The 18,045-nt window shown below is 45.7% G+C and overlaps 2 protein-coding genes across 20 annotated transcripts in view; one reads left to right on the top strand and one right to left on the bottom strand.

The window, feature by feature from the left end:
* MPHOSPH9 (M-phase phosphoprotein 9) overlaps positions 1–4,388 on the bottom strand; it is a 71,634-nt gene extending 67,246 nt beyond the window's left edge. For 6 of the 17 annotated variants that reach the window (XM_038574836.1, XM_038574842.1, XM_038574840.1 and 3 more), the window contains exon 1: positions 4,247–4,388. The gene's annotated coding sequence lies outside the window, so the exon portion shown is untranslated. Of the gene's footprint in view, positions 1–731; positions 814–1,762; positions 1,900–4,246 lie in introns of those variants that run through there. The other 11 variants (XM_038574847.1, XM_038574853.1, XM_038574837.1 and 8 more) reach the window with 10 other exon arrangements.
* On the top strand, positions 2,009–15,842 carry C26H12orf65 (chromosome 26 C12orf65 homolog). 3 transcript variants are annotated; one of them, XM_038574856.1, is made up of 3 exons: positions 2,009–2,216; positions 13,260–13,567; positions 15,612–15,842. In XM_038574856.1, exons 1-3 carry the CDS (start codon positions 2,024–2,026, stop codon positions 15,828–15,830), a joined length of 720 nt encoding a protein of 239 aa, XP_038430784.1. In that variant the 5' UTR covers positions 2,009–2,023; the 3' UTR covers positions 15,831–15,842. The 3 variants fall into 3 exon arrangements, with proteins under 3 accessions (XP_038430784.1, XP_038430786.1, XP_038430785.1); XM_038574858.1 differs by lacking the exon at positions 2,009–2,216 and adding an exon at positions 2,365–2,598; XM_038574857.1 differs by lacking the exon at positions 2,009–2,216 and adding an exon at positions 9,137–9,953.
* Positions 15,843–18,045: the final 2,203 nt, after the last annotated feature.

The following is an 18,045-nucleotide window of genomic DNA, read 5'->3' as shown; positions in this document are numbered from 1 at the left end:
TATATGCTTTGTTCATTTGTTTATTAAGTTCTACCAAGGATCCATGCTTGTTGATCTATACCTCAAATAGATAAATCAGAACGTCTTAGTATTTAATTTGGTATTCAACACAGCCAATCAAATGGTTGTTTCTCCATTGGCTGGAAGGTAGGGGTGGAAGAAATGCATTTTGCACTCTATGCATGTATTACTTTTTTAAAAACAATTTGCCTGGTCAACTAAAAAAACCTGATTAATTGATGCAGGTTAACTGATGCTAGGTGTATGGAGGCAAACTGGCTATAACAAATCAAACACCATGCTTCCTTCTTAGGGAATTCATGTATTTTTTTAAAAAGTGAAGGAACAAGTGCCTGGGTGGCTCAGTGGTTGAGAGTCTGTCTGCCTTTGGCTCAGGTCTTGATCCTGGGGTCCTGGGATAGAGTCCCACAGTAGGCTCCCCGCTGCCTATGTCTCTGCCTCTCTCTCTCTGTGTCTCTCATGAATAAATAAATTCTTAAAAAAAAAAAAAGAAAGTGAAGGAGCAAGAGAAAAACAAAAATCTATGCCTCTTACAAGATATAAAGTTTAGAGAGTGCAAGAGAGGAAAACCACCTAGTATTCTGATTCCACTTCCTAGGGACTAGTTTTATAAAGCACAACCTTAAAAAAAAAAAAAAAATCACTTCATAAAAGAACCATTTCCTTCAGGGAGATAAAGGTTTGTGAAAGCCAAGGGTAACCAGACCTACCTAAATGGATTTCTCCCCGGGGGCTCAGCCCATCGCCAACCACAAGTGGGGTATTGAAAAAGTCCGGAGCTGCATCTTCCAACTGGCAACGAAAATACCTGGATTCAAATCACCCTGCTCTTCTACTGGGAAAACACAAGCTCTCCAGGGACCTGGATCTGCAACCCCATCTATTATCCTCCACCACCTCCAGCACCGCCAAGATAATCCGGATGCGGAAGATGCAGAAGGAAAACCACTTGAGATGCAAAGATGCTTCTCCAGCGGTGGAGGGGGTGGGGATGGGGGCGGGAAGGAAGAAGGTGGGGGGGGACCACGACATAAATGCGAAATTTCTTTTAAAAAGACAATATAAAACAAAACTCGATGGACAATTGATACAAACACAGGAGACATTTTTGTATGTCCCGGTAACGAAATGTTGTGCTCTTGGTCCCCATGACCCCAGGGGGGTAAAGAAAACAAAAGACCAAATCGGGGTCTGCGGACCCTAAGGAAGTGAAACCGGCGCTGCGCTTTGCTGGAAGCCGGGGGCGGGGGGGGCGGGGATGGTAAGGAAGAGAAAATTCCAGAGGTTTTGAGGCCAGATCCCGACCTCCTCGCCCTCGCAGGCAGACCTCAACGCGCCTGGCGGCTCTCGGGTCAAAGGGGGATGGCGAGGGAGAGCCACCGAACGCAGCCGCCTACCCCGGAGGCTGCGGGGAGGCGGGAGGAAAAGCCACGGCTCCAATAACTTCTATCATGATTCCCAAAGTAAACTAAGGAAGACCGTCCAAAAAAAAAAAAAAGAAGAAAAATCCCACAGGCCTCCGCCCCTCGGGAAGAAGCGCTCTGCGATTGGGCCGCGCGGGTGTCACTCAAGGGCACGGAGTCTAGAAAAGGCCACGGCCGCGGGCGAAGCCCCCACACGCCGCAGGGGTGAGGTGGGGGCTGCGTGGCGTGGCCGTCGTCCTCCCCCGCCCTAGAGTCCTCAGGACACTTGGGGTTCTCCCGAGGCCGTGTCTTCCAAGCCTCGTCCGGCGACCGCTTACCTGGCCGCTGCTCCCACAGCCGATGTCAGGGTCGGGCAGCGGCCTCTCGCGGCCGTTCAACTCCAGAGAGCGTGCGCGCGCCCGGCGCCCTGCCTGCGGGATTGGCTGCTGCAAAGGAGGCGGAGACGGCCGCGCCGCGACGCGCGCGGCGACCTCCCCTTCCCCCCTCCCCGCCCCTCACGTCCAGGGAGGTCCGACGCCCGGGAAATGAAAGGAGGCGGGGCTTCTGCCAAAGTCCTCTGATCTGTTTGGTTCTCTGCAATGCTACGGACGCCACGCGAAAAGAAGTGCCCGCCTCCCGCATGCGCAGTTGGCAAGAATGAGCCTGGCGCGAGCGGGGGCAGCCACGGCGGAAGGACTGCGCGTGCGCGGACGCAGGCCCGCGCCTGCGAGCCACAGGTCGTGGTTCGCTTTGCCCCAGCCGTTGCGGGTGGGAGGCCAGCCCTGAGGCCAGGTAAGCGTCGGTAGAGAAGCCAGCCAACCCCTACGGTTGCCCACGAATGTCAAGGGCTCTGGAGAAAGGACCGGATGTTGGGACGACCCAGCACGCGACCCGAGTCGCACAACCAGTTGACCTGAAGCCCCGCTGGCGGTGAGGTGCAGCTGGCCCAGACGCTAAGCTAAGTTTTCTCTGCACTTGGTTTACCCTAGACTGCTAGGGGTCGGCCCTGGGGTTCTTCCAGGGCCTGGGTGAGGAGGGGAGGGCAGCCCGCTGGCCTGGAGAAAGCAGTTGCACTGAGGCCCAAGAAGAAACGGAACCACCTTCATTGCCTTTGTTCAGCAGAGTTTTATGGAGCTTTTTGCACGCAGCAGGTGCTGTTTCAGACTGGCGTATGGTAGGTGTCAGCCCCAGAGAATCCATGTGCTTCTGTGTGGACCCAGGCCATTTCATCCTCTCTGTTCAGTTCACATTCTCAAGACTAGTTAAGCTTTAAGGCCAGCTCTTGTATTGCCCCCTCCAAGGGTCCGAAGTAAAGGACCTTGGCTGGCCCCCTCGTGTAGAAGTGGCTGAGAAGCCAGGACACACGCGATCTGTTGGCAAGAATGACAGATCTGCAGGGCATTCCGTGTCCCCTGAGCCTCCTCGTAATTAGGTCTCAAACAAAAAATTCAGTCTGTATCCAAAGCCCCATCTGTGTATGAAAGATTTCAAGCTTAAATAAATTTAAGCCCCACCCCGCCCCACTGTGAGTCCCATCCGTCAATACTAGGCTCATATAATACCTAACTGAAATCAAACTGATTTTAAGCACATGGCTCTGCTGCTGATTTCACTGACCATGTTTCAAGCCCACCAAAAAAAAAAAAAAAAAGTCAACACTGATTTCAGTTAGTCACAAAACCTATTACTTGAGACATCATAGAATCTTTTACACTCAGAAGAACTGAAGAACTGAAAATTGTGAATTACTGAGACATCCCCAAGCAGACAGAGTTGTATTTCCTTACAAGAAAAATATTAACCCCTAAATTGAGTACTAGCCATTATTTCCTAACCATGCAAGAGGCAGAAATGTTCACTTTTGGCCACAAAGTCAGATGGGTTCTGTTCAGTTTAAGCATGTGGGCTTTTGGTTTTTTGGTTTTGGCTGTGTGGTTTTAGATAACTTTTTATCTATTAATGTCTTAATAAGACAGTATAAGAAGAGCAATATTCTGGCTAACCAAATTATCTTGCTAATGTGGTGAAATATTTTGATAAGGTTGCTCATACCATATTTTACGCTAAGCTCTTTGGATGGGTCTTAAAAAAAGTCATTGGAAATTGCCTTTGACTCTTTGGACTAAAGAGAAAAAAATACCTCTCTCAAAGCTTTATAAACAGCTAAAAAGGTAGTTTTTAAAGTCCAGAGACAGGGCAGCTCCGGTGGCTTAGCGGTTTAGCGCCGCCTTCAGCCCGGGGTGTGATCCTGGAGACTGGGATCGTCGGGTTCCCTGCATGGAGCCTGCTTCTCTGCCTGTGTCTCTGCCTCTCTCTGTGTTAAAGTCCAGAGACATTATTTCTGAATATAGGAAACAGAAGTAGGAGGCTTGAAAAATTCCAGTAAATGCATTAAGTGTAATAGCTATTCATCTAATCTAAACCACCCTAAGACTTTAATCCCATCCTAGAGACTTTGCACTACTTGTATGTAACTGACACCACTATTTTATGGCCTTTATGGTGATATGGTCACTATATAATTTTATTTTTAACATCAAATTACTGGAGTATCTCTTTGACCTTGAAGGCTTCAAACTGACTTTTGAGTGGAGATCTTTGACTTGATGGGGATAAGACCATGCTGTGTGGCTTGTGGATTTAGTGTCTCTTAACCCCAGCATTGCTACTCTTTGGTGGTTATGTCCAAACTGTCATAGGGGGCGGGAGAGGGGGGTACAGTTCTTCACAGCAGGAAAAAAAAAAAAAAAGAGGAACTTAAAACTTTAAATCTAGTTAAACATGAAATCATCAGACGTATATTAAAATATAAACTTTGTCACCTTTTTGTCTTTCACGATTTTTCTTACTCTATCAGATAATTCCTAAAGATCTCCATGTTTAAGCCAGGACTTGCTTGGATGAAGGTGGTGATTTATCTTTCCATGTGAGCCTGCTAAGGAAGTCAAACTGTATTCTTGGCATTATAATTATCTCCTTGGCACCTGATTTCATAGACCACAATTATGACCTCACCAAATAGCACATCTTTGGTCATTTCATGGTTTTCAAGTACTAATCTTAAATTGAACCATACCAGATGAAATAATTTTCAGGTCACCATTCTAGATGCCTTTCACTCTGTGCCCTAAAACAAGTCTACAGGGCAGCCTGGTGGCTCAGCAGTTTAGCGCCGCCTTCAGCCCAGGGCCTGATCCTAGAGACCCCGGATTGAATCCCATATCAGGCTCCCTGCATGGAGCCTGCTTTTCCCTCTGCCTGTGTCTCTGCGCCTCTCTCTCTCTCTCTCTCTCTCTCTCTCTTTCTCTCTGTCTCTCATGAATAAATAAATAAGAAGTCTACAAAGGGGTGCCTGGCTGGCTCAGTTGGAAGAACATGGGACTCTTGATCTCCTGGTCATGAGTTTGAGCCCCACGTTGGGTGTAGGGATTACTTAAATAAATTTTTTTGTAAAAAGCCTATGAAATAATCTGTTTCAGATTAAGTTTATGAGATAAGACCACAATTTATGTGATGTGTTAGTCAAAGGCTCTTCAGCTTTTAGTTTAGGGATCCAAAGTACTCCTAAGGGTTCTATGTAGTAGAGACATTACTTTTTCTTCTCACCCTAGGTGGTACTTTACAGATGAGGAAATGTGGCCAAAGCTGCACAATGAGTAAATCATGAAGCCAAGAGTGACTACAGAGCAGTGTGGCCTTTTAGGGACAAAAAAATGAGAGGAACAGTCCAGAAAAAATTGAGGAAAATGAGCTAATACTTAAGGAGCTGGGAAACGACAGATCTAGAGATACCGTGAAAGCTAAAAGTAGAAAGGATAAAAAAGCTGTAAAAAGGATAAGTTTAGTTTAAAAAATGGAATACCTGATGGAAGCAGCACCTGGGTGGCTCAGTTGGTTAAGCATCTGCCTTCTGCTCAGGTCAGGATCTCAGCTCCTGGGATTGAGTTGCACTCAGCTGGGAGCCTGCTTCTCCCCCTCTCCCTCTGCCACTCCTCCTGCTTGTGTGCTCCTACTCTCTCTCTCTCTCTCTCTCAAATAAAATCTTTTTTAAAAATGGAATACCTAAGGTTCTTCCAAATCTACCTGAGATAATCACTTTTCTTTATCTGTGTCAAATACGATAATGTATTTGAATGTGCTTTGATAGCATTTAGGTCCTAAACAGGGCAACCTGGGTGGCTCAGCAGTTTAGCGCTGCCATTGGCCCAGGGTGTGATCCTGGAGACCTGGGATTGAATCCCGCGTCAGGCTCCCTGCATGGAGCCTGCTTCTGCCTGTGTCTGTGCCTCTCTCTCTGTGTGTGTCTCATGAATAAATAAATAAAATCTTTAATACAAAAAAAAAAAAAAAAGTCCTAAACAAATATCGTAACGCCCAGGTGGCTCACTGATTGAGTGTCTGCCTTTGGCTCAGGGTGTGATCCCGGAGGTCCAGGATTGAGTCTCCCATTGGGCTCCTTGCGGGGACCCTGCTTCTCCTCTTCCTGTGTCTCTGCCCTCTCTCTCTCTCTGTTTCTCATAAATAAATAAAATCTTTAAAATATATAAAATATATATATAAAATTTAAAAATTATATGTATAAGGTATCATTCATGATAATAGATTCATTCATCATTATCATCCAAAATAATGCATTGTCTGAAAATTTAAGGACACATAGAGTGTTATTACTGTTGTTTTTTCTTGTGTTTCTGTCTTAATTTAACTGTGTAGTTGATAAAATTATAAAGTTCCTGTTAGATGCCATAAATAGAAGAAAATCACAGCGATGCACACAAATAGGACAGGTGTAATTCTCTGTGGATTCAGAGTTTTCTGTTTAAGGAAAAAAAAAAACACTGAATGAGATGTTAGTGTTGTATGAATTGAAAGTTTTTCTCTTCATCTACTTCGTTAGTTGTCTCTTGAACTCTGCTGCAGGGAGCCTATTAAATTGAGACCAGAACCAGACCATTCTTCAACATGGCATTTCCTGCTCAATCTGTTATGTTTGTCTTATTTGAGAAATAATTCCCTGCCAACACTTCCTGTGAGTGAAAGGTGCTTTATCTTCAAAGGGAACCCCCAAGCCCAGGAAAGGACATGGTCTGTTTCAGGCCTCAGCCATAGCCCCCAGATGTTCCATTCTGGGAGATGCTCCAGCCCTGGAAAGGACTCCAGACAACCAGCCCAGGAGGATGAGCTAGATGGAGTAGGTGGGAAAGTAGCTGCTTTGTTTTAACTCCCATTTTGCAGGGAACAAGCACCAAAACATATTATGAAACATGAATGATGCTTAAGCCTTTCTCAGAAAATCATCCTCTCACTTGGCTTTTGATCCCATCAGCTGGCCATTTGTCTCTTTAAAGCTGCACCAGGGATCCCTGGGTGGCGCAGCGGTTTAGCGCCTGCCTTTGGCCCAGGGCGCGATCCTGGAGACCCGGGATCGAATCCCACATCAGGCTCCCGGTGCATGGAGCCTGCTTCTCCCTCTGCCTATGTCTCTGCCTCTCTCTCTCTCTGTGTGTGACTATCATAAATAAACGAAAAAAAAAAAAAAAATTAAAAAAAATAAAAAAATAAAAAAAAAAAAAATAAAGCTGCACCATTGCACATCGGCCTGGTCAAGTTCACTGTTTGGTCCTTCACCATTGATTAGATCACTGTTTTGAGACCTATCACTTTATTTCCTATTGTGGAAGGGAAAACAGGACCATGACCAAGCAGGTAATCTGCACTCCAGAATTCTGGCCTCAACTTCTTAAACATAAACATAAGAAACAACAGCTTTTAAAAGTGTCCTAGCAGCTGGAAGAACTTGCTGGTTCCTGTGTTCTAGTAAAATGTTTTGGGGAAAAAAAAAATTAAATAAATAAAATGTCTTGGGAGTCTGCGCCTCTGAGTCACCTGCAATTTTTTTTTTTAAGATTTTATTTATTTATTTATTTGTTTGTTTGTTTGTTTGAGAGGGAGAGAGAGAGAGAGCACAAGCAAGGGGAGCAGCAGGCAGAGGGAGAGGGAGAGGGAGAAACAGGCTCCACTGAGCAGGGAGCCCAACGGAGGCCTGATCCTAGGACCCCAGCATCATGACCTGAGCCAAAGGCAGACGTTTAACTAACTGAGCCACCCAGATGCCCCTTACCTGCAGATCTTAATAAAATGCAGGTTCTCATTTAGGAAGTCTGAGGTAGGGCCTGAGAGTCCACATTCCTAACAAGTTCCCAAATGGTGCTGTTGCTGCTTCTAGACCCTAATGAGGAGCAAGATTCCGGAGCTACATGGTCTGATATTAGCATTGAACACACCCCAGGTTTTGAAGACATCATATAAAATATAAGATATCATCATTTTATATTGATTACATATCAAAATAATATTTTGGATACACTGGGTTAATATTTATATTATATTTATATTAGCCCAGGTGGCTCAGCAGTTTAGCGCCACCTTCAGCCCAGGGCGTGATTCTGGAGACCTGGGATCGAGTTCTGCATCAGGCTCCTTACATGGAGCCTGTTTCTCCCTCTGCCTGTGTCTCTGCCTCTCTCTGTGTCTCTCATGAATGAATAAATAAAATCTTTTTTAAAAATAAATAAAATATTTTTTAAAGATTTATTCATTTGAGAGAGAAAGAGTGCATGCATGAGCTGGGGGAGGAGGAGAGGGAGAGAAAACCTCAAACAGACTCAGTGCTGAATGCAGAGCCCAACTCAGGGCTTGATCTCACGACCCTGAGATCATGACCTGAGCCAAAATTATGAGTTGGACACTTAACTGAGTGAGCCACCCAGGAGCCCTTTTATTAACTAAAATGCATTAAATATATATCTTTAAAATATATTAACATTAATTTTATCTGAAGGTTCTTTTTACTTCATTTTTATTTTATTTTTTAAAGATTTTATTTTAGGGGCGCCTGGGTGGTTCAGTGGTTGAGCCTGTGTCTCTGCCTCTTTCTATGTGTCTCTCATGAATAAAAATCTTTTAAAAATAACAAAAATAAAAAATAAAGATTTTATTTTAATTATTTTAAGTAGATTCCATACCCAGCTTGGAGCCCAGCTTGGGGCTTGAACTCACAACCCTAAGATCAAGATCTGAGCGGAGATCAAGAGTCGGACACTTAACCGACTAAGCTATCCAGGCACCCCTAACAATTTTAAGTCATCTCTACATCCAGCGTATGGCTTGAACTTATAATCATGAGATCATGAAACGCATGCCCCACCAACTGAGCCAGCCAGGCGCCCCTCATTTGACTGTTTTTAAGGTGACTACTAGAAAATTTAGAATTTCAATGTGGCCCACATTATGTTCATATCAGACACCGTTCTAGAACACTAATGTAATAAAAACATTATTGGTGTTCTTTATTTCAAAAAAGATTTTATTACTTATGAGAAAGTGAGCAGGGGGAGAAGCAGACTCACCACTGAGCAAGGAGCCCAATGCAAGGCTTGATCCCAGGACCCTGAGATCATGACCTAAGCCAAAGGCAGATACTTAACTGACTGAGCCACCCTGGTGTTCTTTTTCAGATGACCCGTTCTCAATCTTTGTTTCCATTTCACCTTCTCTATTAGCTCAAATTAATATTCTTTTTTTTTAAGATTTTATTTATTCATTCATTCATGAAAGAGAGATAGAGTGCAGCAGAGGGAGAAGCAGGCTCCATGCAGGGAGCCCGACATGGGACTCGATCCCCGGTCTCCAGGATCAGGCCCTGGGCTGAAGGTGGCACTAAACCGCTGAGCCACCCAGGCTGCCCAAATTGATATTCATTTAATTATTTTCTCTGAATGTTTGCCTTTCCTGCCATTACTGTCCTTCCCCTATCTCCATCTTTGCCATCATTGTTCGGGAGCTCCCATCCAGTAGCCAGGCAGTCCTAGGAGCCACCGTACAGGCAAGCACTTTTGCTCAAAGTTTTTGGCTATGACACTCCGTGGTTTCTGAAGGCCAGAGCCTCACTTGGGAGCTGGTTAGAGACGCAGGTCTCTGGCCCCACCCGAGACCTATTGAAATAGTATCATCTCTAACAGAATCTCCATGGGGTATGTCTGCTCAGGAAAGTGTGCCACGGTGAGAGCTTTACCAATCATCTTTCTTAAGGCACCCCCGTTTCAGTTCATCACCACATCTGTTCCTTCAGTTGGATTTGATGAAGTTTCTACGAGGTTGAGATACCATGAAAGTTGTTGCCAAGAGAAACTAGCACTCTGTCTCTCTAAAAAGATAGTGAGGCAGTGACTTTTGGGCAAATGGCATCCAGAAGGTGAGTCCAGAGATTGAAATCCTATGACTTCCTGCAAACAGACTCAAATATCCTTATCTCTCGCAGAGACATCACCATCCCCTTCCCCCATCTCCAGAGCATTAGAGCTACTAGTGAAATGACCCTCACCTTGCTGTGTCTAGTTTACATCTGATTGTTTGCTGCAGTCCCAGGCCACGTTGCAGAGCTCAACATACCATCCCTGCAGCCAGACATCTTCCTAGGCATGGTTGACTGTGGAGGCCTGAGGAGGCAATTCATGGCAACTGGTCCAGGTCAGGAAAGGGGGCACCTAACAGAATGCAAATCCCAAGTCCCAGTAGCAAGCAGTCCAAGTGACATGGGAACACAGTCAAATCAGAGAACCACTGCTCTGTAGCACATTATCCATCCTGGGCTATGCCATCAATAGTATTGGGGGTGGGGGGCATCTTAATTTCTCTTTTATGCGCCACTCTCCTTGGGCTCCCCAAAGCTCATGCCTGGTACATAGTAAATGTTGAAAACATTCATTGAACAAATTAGCATTCCCTTTTGGAAAGTCCTGACACCTATTATCTCTGACTTGACCAAGTGGGAAGGGACTGGGACAATGAGAGGCTTTAAGCCAAACTGCAATCAGCTGTTGAGCGGCAGAAGCCGTCCTCAGAGGAGAAACAGGGCTGAGGGGAAGCTGGGGTGGAGAGCCAGCCCTGAATCAAAGCGCACACCCACAGAAAGGAATTAGGGCAAGCTGTCATGACTCCCAGTTTCCCCTTACCAACACTCCTTGTCACCATGTCACGATGAGCTCTAATTTGAGCTGCTTTTATTGTTCCCCAAAGACTTTTGCGTTGCTCTGTGGGTATCACAAAAACTGAAATCCAATCCGTATTCTCTGGGCTTTGGGGACGTGGAACCATGGATGTGTTTTGTCATTTTTAGCAGTCATTGGAGCAGAGCCAACGCTCCAGAGATACTAAAAGTATTTAGAATCGTCCGATTGGCTGTTGGAATTCGCCATTTAACAAAGCAGCCAGTAACCGAGCACGGGGGACCTATTTAAACTCCATTTGGGTGGGAGACCTTCCAGGGTGTGTGTCAGCTCCGAACTAGGACAGAAAGGTAGATTTGAAACACAGCGGGCCAGTGACAAAGCAGCTGATAAAAGCACTCTCCACCCTTTGTCTGGGAGTTTTGCCTTGTCTCAGACTCACTTCCTTTCTTTGTCACTTGCACTCTATTCCAACGCTGTCCTGCCTGGTCAGATTTACTAACTAGCGGAAGAGAAACCCCAAAGGAGGCCCCGGGCTCATGTTCTGTAATGAATCTGATCCAGGGACTAGATGCTGTCTGGTACACAAAGGAATCTTGTTCTGCAGATTGAAAGCAGAAATAAGGGAAGGGAAATTTTGGACATCGGCTTAGTCTCATTCACTCAATCATTTGCAGGGGAGTGGGCTCTTTGTCAGAGTGATTTCAGAAAAGTGCCTGTGTTTATCATTCATCTTCTGAGTATACACTGAAAGACGTGACACACAATAAAACCAGTTTTTAAAGCGCAGCTTTCCCTGGCACGCTCTGTTTCAAAATCTCGCCCTTCACAGCCACAGAGCATCCTACCAACACCACATTAATTGTCACCCCCTGGGACTGACACACATAACTGAATGCCATACTTTTCAGAAAGAAGTTTTGAGTGTAGACCATCCTGTCAGTCACAGGATTGAAAATTAGCATGGGCACAAGGCCCGAAAAGTACATTTCATTATATTTATTTTCCATAGAGAGATTAAGAATACCATATTGTCGTTTTAAAGAGGACCAGCATCCTCTCAGGGCCAGTACTCAGAGAGATACGTGTAAAATAACAGAAATATACATATTTACGAGGCAGCAGTGCCCAGTAGCATGCGTCTGCAGTAAGCGTCCTCAAAGCTTGTTAGAGACCAGCGTGGGCTCAGAGAAATTAGCAGCCTGAACTGACAGGGGGCAAAAGGTAAATGAGCTGAGAGCAAACCTCCTGAAATTATTTGGTGCATGGTGAAGCTACTTTTGGCTTAAGGCATTGGCTTAGGTATCCACAGCTTCGTACCTATGTTAGAGACCAGTGGCCATCAGCTAGAATTTACAAGGTTTCAAGGGTAAAAGCAGCTATTTAGAGCTTCAAAGGAAGCAGTTGTTAAAAAGGGCAGTGCATCTGTTTTTAGCACCTACATCATCCTGGATCAAGAATCATGAAGCAAGAGGCACGTTCATAGTTCCCATAATCCACCTAAGCAACAGGAATTTTGCTAAAAATCAGTCTCATGCCTTCAAAGGTATTCAATAAAACTCTTTCCAGAAGTTTTTTTTCCCTCTGATCTTTAATCCTATGCAGGATAGGTGTGGAGAAGGGCTTAGTCACCCATTTTCCAGGTAAGAAAACAGGCCTACATTGTGACGTGTCCCTATTCGCATGGGAAGGTTACCCATCTTTGAAAAGAGCTAACACCTGTCAGCTCATTCTGCCTTCCTCCCCTGGAAGAAAGCCAAGGCCTGTGGGATTCACCACGTCCTGGTATCTGTTACTCTCGATACCATTCACTTGTCAAACAAAGACATTTCAGCCTTCTGCTACGTCTGGAGTAGCTATTTAAATATAATGGTTAAATACTGCTTTTTTAGCATCTTCTCTCCCAACTAGACTCTAAGCTCTATGAAGACAGAGGCTCACTCCTTCCCAGCTTGCATCACTCACTACGCCTCATATGGCATCCTGAACCATACAGGCACCTTAATAAAAATCAGTTGATTTGATGGTTCCAGGGATGAGCACCACTTGGATCATGTTATTGGCAGTGCGACTGAAGGAACAGATGTTCCTATTCAAATCCATGAAACTGGAAACATTAAAAAACAACAATCATGACATTGATTGATAGTGATATTTACTGTGTCAGACCGTGTAAGCTCAGCTATAAAATAGGCTCGCCTAATGTCGTCTTTACATTTTGATTTCAAAGATCCTCAAACGTTGAAATAATGTCGCTTGACTCAGATCCTGAGTCTTGCCTGATGCACTGTTTAGCGTTTATCGAATAACAGCCCTGTTCTTTTGTGTGTCACATTCAAAACCTTTCTTTCCTGAGAAAACAGCACCTCTGGGTGCTTCGAAGATATTTTCAATCTGTTGTAAGAAACTATTTCTCGGGACGCCCGGGTGGCTCAGCGATTGAGCCCCTGCCTTTGGCCCAGGGCGTGATCCTGGAGACCTGGGATTGAGTCCCGCATCAGGCTCCCTGCATGGGCCTGCTTCTCTCTCTGCCTCTCTTTCTGTGTGTGTGTGTCTCTCATGAAGAAATAAATTCTTTAAAAAGAAAAGAAAAAGAAACTATTTCTCAGCTGAGAGGGCACAAGCCCTGAGATCACAGGAGATGCTCCAAGGCTGCAGTGGGTTATGCATTGCTGTCTCTGCTAACTTCCCAAATATCCCCACTTGACGGCTGGGTGGCCATTGCCTGAACCGGTTTATGAAAGGTGGTCCTAGAACCTGAAGTATAATCTTGAGAGTGAATGCATCTTCCTGAAAGGCTCTTTTTTTTTTTTTTCCTCCAACTCAGGTCCCAAGCTAGCAGAGCTCCTCCGCATGAGTACCTCAAGTTTCTTTGGCTTGCCTGCACGACTGGCAAGACTATGCACCATGCCACGGGGCCTTGGACCTCAGGCAAAGCCAGTGCTGTCAGCCCCGAGAGTGGCAGTCACTCTGGTCCAGGCGGCAGGCAAGAAGGACCGCCCTGCTCTGCCTCTCCTGGATGAAAGTGAACTGGAAGAGCAGTTTGTGAAAGGACATGGTCCAGGGGGCCAGGCCACCAACAAAACAAGCAACTGTGTGGTGCTGAAGCACATCCCCTCGGGCATCGTCGTCAAGGTAGAGGAGGAAGACTGCTGGGGGTCGGCGGGTTTCAGACAGCTTACAGGGCACCATGAGTGACCGTGGTGACCGGCTAAAGTGTGTTCTCGTTCTGGCCCGGGCAGCGGCAAGCATCACAGATCCTGACTCTGGGCCCTGAGGCAGAACCTCCTGCAAAGCCTCAGAGCCTCTGTCCAGGGTCCCTGGGAACCAGGGGCCGCCTGCTGGCCTGGCATCTGGCAAGTGGCACACTTGTAGCAGAGCCTCTGGGCATGGAGAGTTCCGCGGCAGTGCCTGGGCTCTGGTCCCCAAGCATCACACCAACCTGGAGTGTCTGCCAGCAGTCCCAGCCCTCAGTGATCTGCTGTATCCCTCCGCCCCCTCTTTGGTACATGTCAGTGACACCTGTCCTTCTGAGAGGGAGGTAACACAGGCAAAGCATTTCTAACCCTCAGAACAAAAATGCGATACGTGGCACTGGCGCCTATAGGAGTCTTCCTTCTTTACAGAAAAAAAAAAAACATTTCTGATCAGAGAGTCACCAGCTCTCAACACATCCTGGGCCCTTAGGAAATACTGAAATGCTCTGTCCCATTTCCACTACTAACAGATAGTGGCCCTGCTGCCTCCCAGTGGAACCGCCAGTCCATTCTGTGTCGCCAGAGGGCCCTAAGTGCTGCATGGCACAGGGCAGAGAAGAGATGGCAAGGCAGGTTCTCCACATGCCAGAGACTTGTGTCCCATAAATAAGTGGTCAGCACTGGTCTGTGCAACTATGCCCACAGCCCGTCTTTATCCTCACAAGCCCTTACACCTTATCTTCACGGTACCAGTGTAGAATCAGGCACAGAGAGGTTAGTTAACTTGCCTGAGAACCCACAGCTGCAGGTATCAACCCAGACCAAGCCCAAAGTCTGTGCTCTTTTTTTTTTTAAACATTTATTATCTTTTTTTTTTTTAAGATTTTTATTTATTCATGAGAATACACAGGAGAGAGAGAGAGAGAGAGGCAGAGACACAGGCAGAGGGAGAAGCAGGCTCCATGCAAGGAGCCCGACGTGGGACTTGATCCCGGGTCTCCAGGATCAGGCCCTGGGCCCAAGGCAACACCAAACAGCTGAGCCACCCGGGCTGCCCCCAAAGTCTGTGCTCTTAACTGTTCTTCACTGCCAAGCATTTGAGCCAAGATCCTATCAGTTAAAACCTCAATCAGTTTTGTTTTCCTTATTGAGAAAAAAGTGTCATTCATGAGCAACAAATAAAATTCTGAAACCTGACCCGATTTTTAACTATTTTATAAACTTACTGCAGATTTGCTTTTGGTACTCTTCTTTCATTCTAATTTCACACTTTTTTTTTTTTAAGATTTTATTTATTTATTCATGAGAGACACAGAGAGAGAGAGAGGCAGAGACTTAGGCAGAGGGAGAAGCAGGCTCCACGCAAGGAACCTGACGCGGGACTTGATCCTGGGTCTCCAGGATCACGCCCTGGGCCAAAGGCGGCGCTAAACCGCTGAGCCACCCAGAGAGCCCCTCACAGAATTTTTTATCAAATAGCTTTGCAAGGCACTTGCCCTTAATAATTTAGGTATTAATCAAGGTTATGGCTGACTAATAATAAAGATGTTATCTTCCTCCTTGAGACAGAATTTTACGTTTATTTTTAAAAAAAGAATTTTACATTTATAAATGGTGCAGACAGAGGGCTTATTCCCTGGCCACAAGCTAGACATATCAGCTGATATTTCGCCACCCAGGGATCCCTGATATTTTCAAAATTATTTGAGAACTTTAAATTATCAGAAGGCTATCATTGTTTCCAAACAAAGCCACACTCTTAATTATAAAACGATCGTGGAGAAAGCCACATAATACAGCGGGGTGGGGGGCAGAATGAAGCCTGAAAAAGACAGGAGGGCGGATGGTCTCCGCTCTGTCACAGACTCACTGGGACTCTTGGCGAGTGGCCCATCCCCATCTGGAGAGTTACTAGGTTGAATCCGCAATTCCTGAGGTCCTGCCCAGAACAAACTTTCTCATTATGAAATACTGTCTTGCAGTGCCATCAGACAAGATCAGTTGATCAGAACAGAAAGCTGGCTCGGCAAATCCTACAAGAGAAAGTGGATATTTTCTACAATGGTGAAAACAGTATTGTTTACAAAGAAAAACAAGAGGCAGAGAAGAAAAAGCAAGAGCGGAAACGAAGAGCAAAGGAAACCCTAGAAAAAAAGAAGCTCCTGAAAGAACTCCGGGAATTAAGTAAAAACGTCCACTGAGAAAGAAATGAAGATGCTTTTTTTGTTGTTGCTTTGTTTTTAAGATCTCTGCACCCAACGTGGGGCTTGAATTCACAACCCCAACCCCGAGATCAAGAGTCTCCTGCTCTTCCAACTAAGCCGGCCAGGCACCCCTGAAAAAACTGCAGATTCTTTTTTTTTTCCTTTAAGATTTTATTTATTTATTCATGAGAGACACAGAAAGAGAAAGAGGGAAGCAGAGACACAGGCAGAAGGAAAAGCAGGCTCCTCGCAGGGAGCCCGATGTGGGACTCGATCCTGGGACTCCAGGATCACGTCCTGGGCTAAAGGCAGATGCTTAACCACTGAGCCACCCAGGCATCCCAAAACTGCAGATTCTAACTAAAGAACTTGCCAGAGGCAGGGTGCCTGGGTGGCTCAGTTGTTGAAGCGTCCCATTCTTGATTTTGGCTCAGTTCATGATCTCAGGATCATGAGATGGAGCCCCCAAGTTGGACTCCATGCTGGGCGTGGAGTCTGCTTGATTCTCTCTCTCTCTGCCTCCCTCCCGCCCCCAACCTGTCCTGCTCATGCTCATGTACTGTCTAAAAAAATAAAAATAAAAAGGGGTCGTCATGATAGGACACTTGGAGGAGCCATGGATGGCTGACAAAGTTCTTTCTGGACCTGGGCAGTAATTAGAAGGATGTCACCGTACTTTGTTAAACTACCTATTTGTATGATTGTATCTTGCTTTATTACCAAAGGTTAAAAATAAAACTTTAAAAAAAAAAAAAAACTTTTTTGAAAAAAGCATTACTAAGGAAGGTCTTTTTTTCTTTTTCTTTTTTCTTTTTTTTGAAAACTGGAATGGAGGGATCCCTGGGTGGCGCAGCAGTTTGGCGCCTGCCTTTGGCCCAGGGCGCGATCCTGGAGACCCGGGATCGAGTCCCACGTCGGGCTCCCGGTGCATGGAGCCTGCTTCTCCCTCTGCCTGTGTCTCTGCCTCTCTCTCTCTCTGTGTGACTATCATAAATAAATAAAAATTAAAAAAAAAAAAAAGAAAACTGGAATGGAGTCAAACATTAGTGGCATTTTTGGAATGCTTAGCTGGCTCAATCAGTGGAGTGTGGAACTCTTGATCTCAGGGTTGTGAGTTCAAGCCCCACATTGGGTGTAAATTACTTAAAATCTTTGTTTTTCAATCATTTTATTTATTTGAGAGAGAGCACAAGCAGGGAGAGGGGCAGAGAGAGGGAGAAGCAGACTCCCCATAGAGCAAAGAGCCCAATGTGGGGCTCAATCTTGGGACCCTGGGATCATGAGGTGAGTCGAAGGCAGATGCTTAACCAACCGAGCCACCCAGACACCTCAGAAATAAAATGTTTAAGAAAAAAACCACATACACATTATGGCATTTAGTGCCACCATTCATCTGCTGGGAGGTTATTGCTCAGCAATATTTAGACATCCCTTAGCTTAATGTCAGACTAAGAATAAAAGAAAAACAAGGCAGAGAAAAGTAGACACGTGAGTATGGTAACCTGCCTGTTTATCCCATTAACTTAATAGACTGTGCTTTGCCAAGTATCCTCTGTGATGTGAAGACAGAAGATGGGCGCCTGACTGGCTCAGTAGGGAGAGCAGGCCACTCTTGATCTTGGGGTCATAAGCGTGAGTCCCATGTTGGGTGTAGAACCTACTTTAAAAAAATACCCACGACATTCCCTATATGTTGATTTACAATTTATGAGTTTCCAGAAACCTGATTTGTGACAATTGTTTGGGGTTTTTAGGCACAGGGTAATAGCTTGGCTTGTCAGAACACATCAGGTGTTCACCCATAAAACAGGTAGGGGAAAAAAACTCTGAGGGGAGACAGCCCCTGTCAGACAGGGTCTGCAGGCAAAGCTAGCCCATTCTGCAGCCACAGACCACATGCCCAGGGCATGTGTCCCAATAAATTTACCTTTAAGGCAGCCAGCAAAGGCTCTTCTCACCTTGGAGTGAGCTGGATTAGAAGTTCCAGCATTGCATGCAAGGCTCTGGAGACCTGGTCGCAGCATCCAGGACCCTTCCCTCTGTGGACCTCCACTTAGAAGGTAGCCAAGCACCTGGAAGGGTCCATGACAAGTGGGTAAGGGTGGGAAGAGAACTCTGGGAGCTATGGACAGGAGGGACAGAGGCTTCAATCTGTCTCCTCTCTTGTACCTTTTGGGATTTGCTGTGAGGTGCGTGAAAGAGATGCAGACAA

This window comes from Canis lupus, chromosome 26 (assembly GCF_011100685.1).
Source record: "Canis lupus familiaris isolate Mischka breed German Shepherd chromosome 26, alternate assembly UU_Cfam_GSD_1.0, whole genome shotgun sequence".
In the NCBI taxonomy this organism is placed as follows: Eukaryota; Metazoa; Chordata; class Mammalia; order Carnivora; family Canidae; genus Canis; species Canis lupus.
This window is presented reverse-complemented; position numbering and strand designations above follow the sequence as displayed.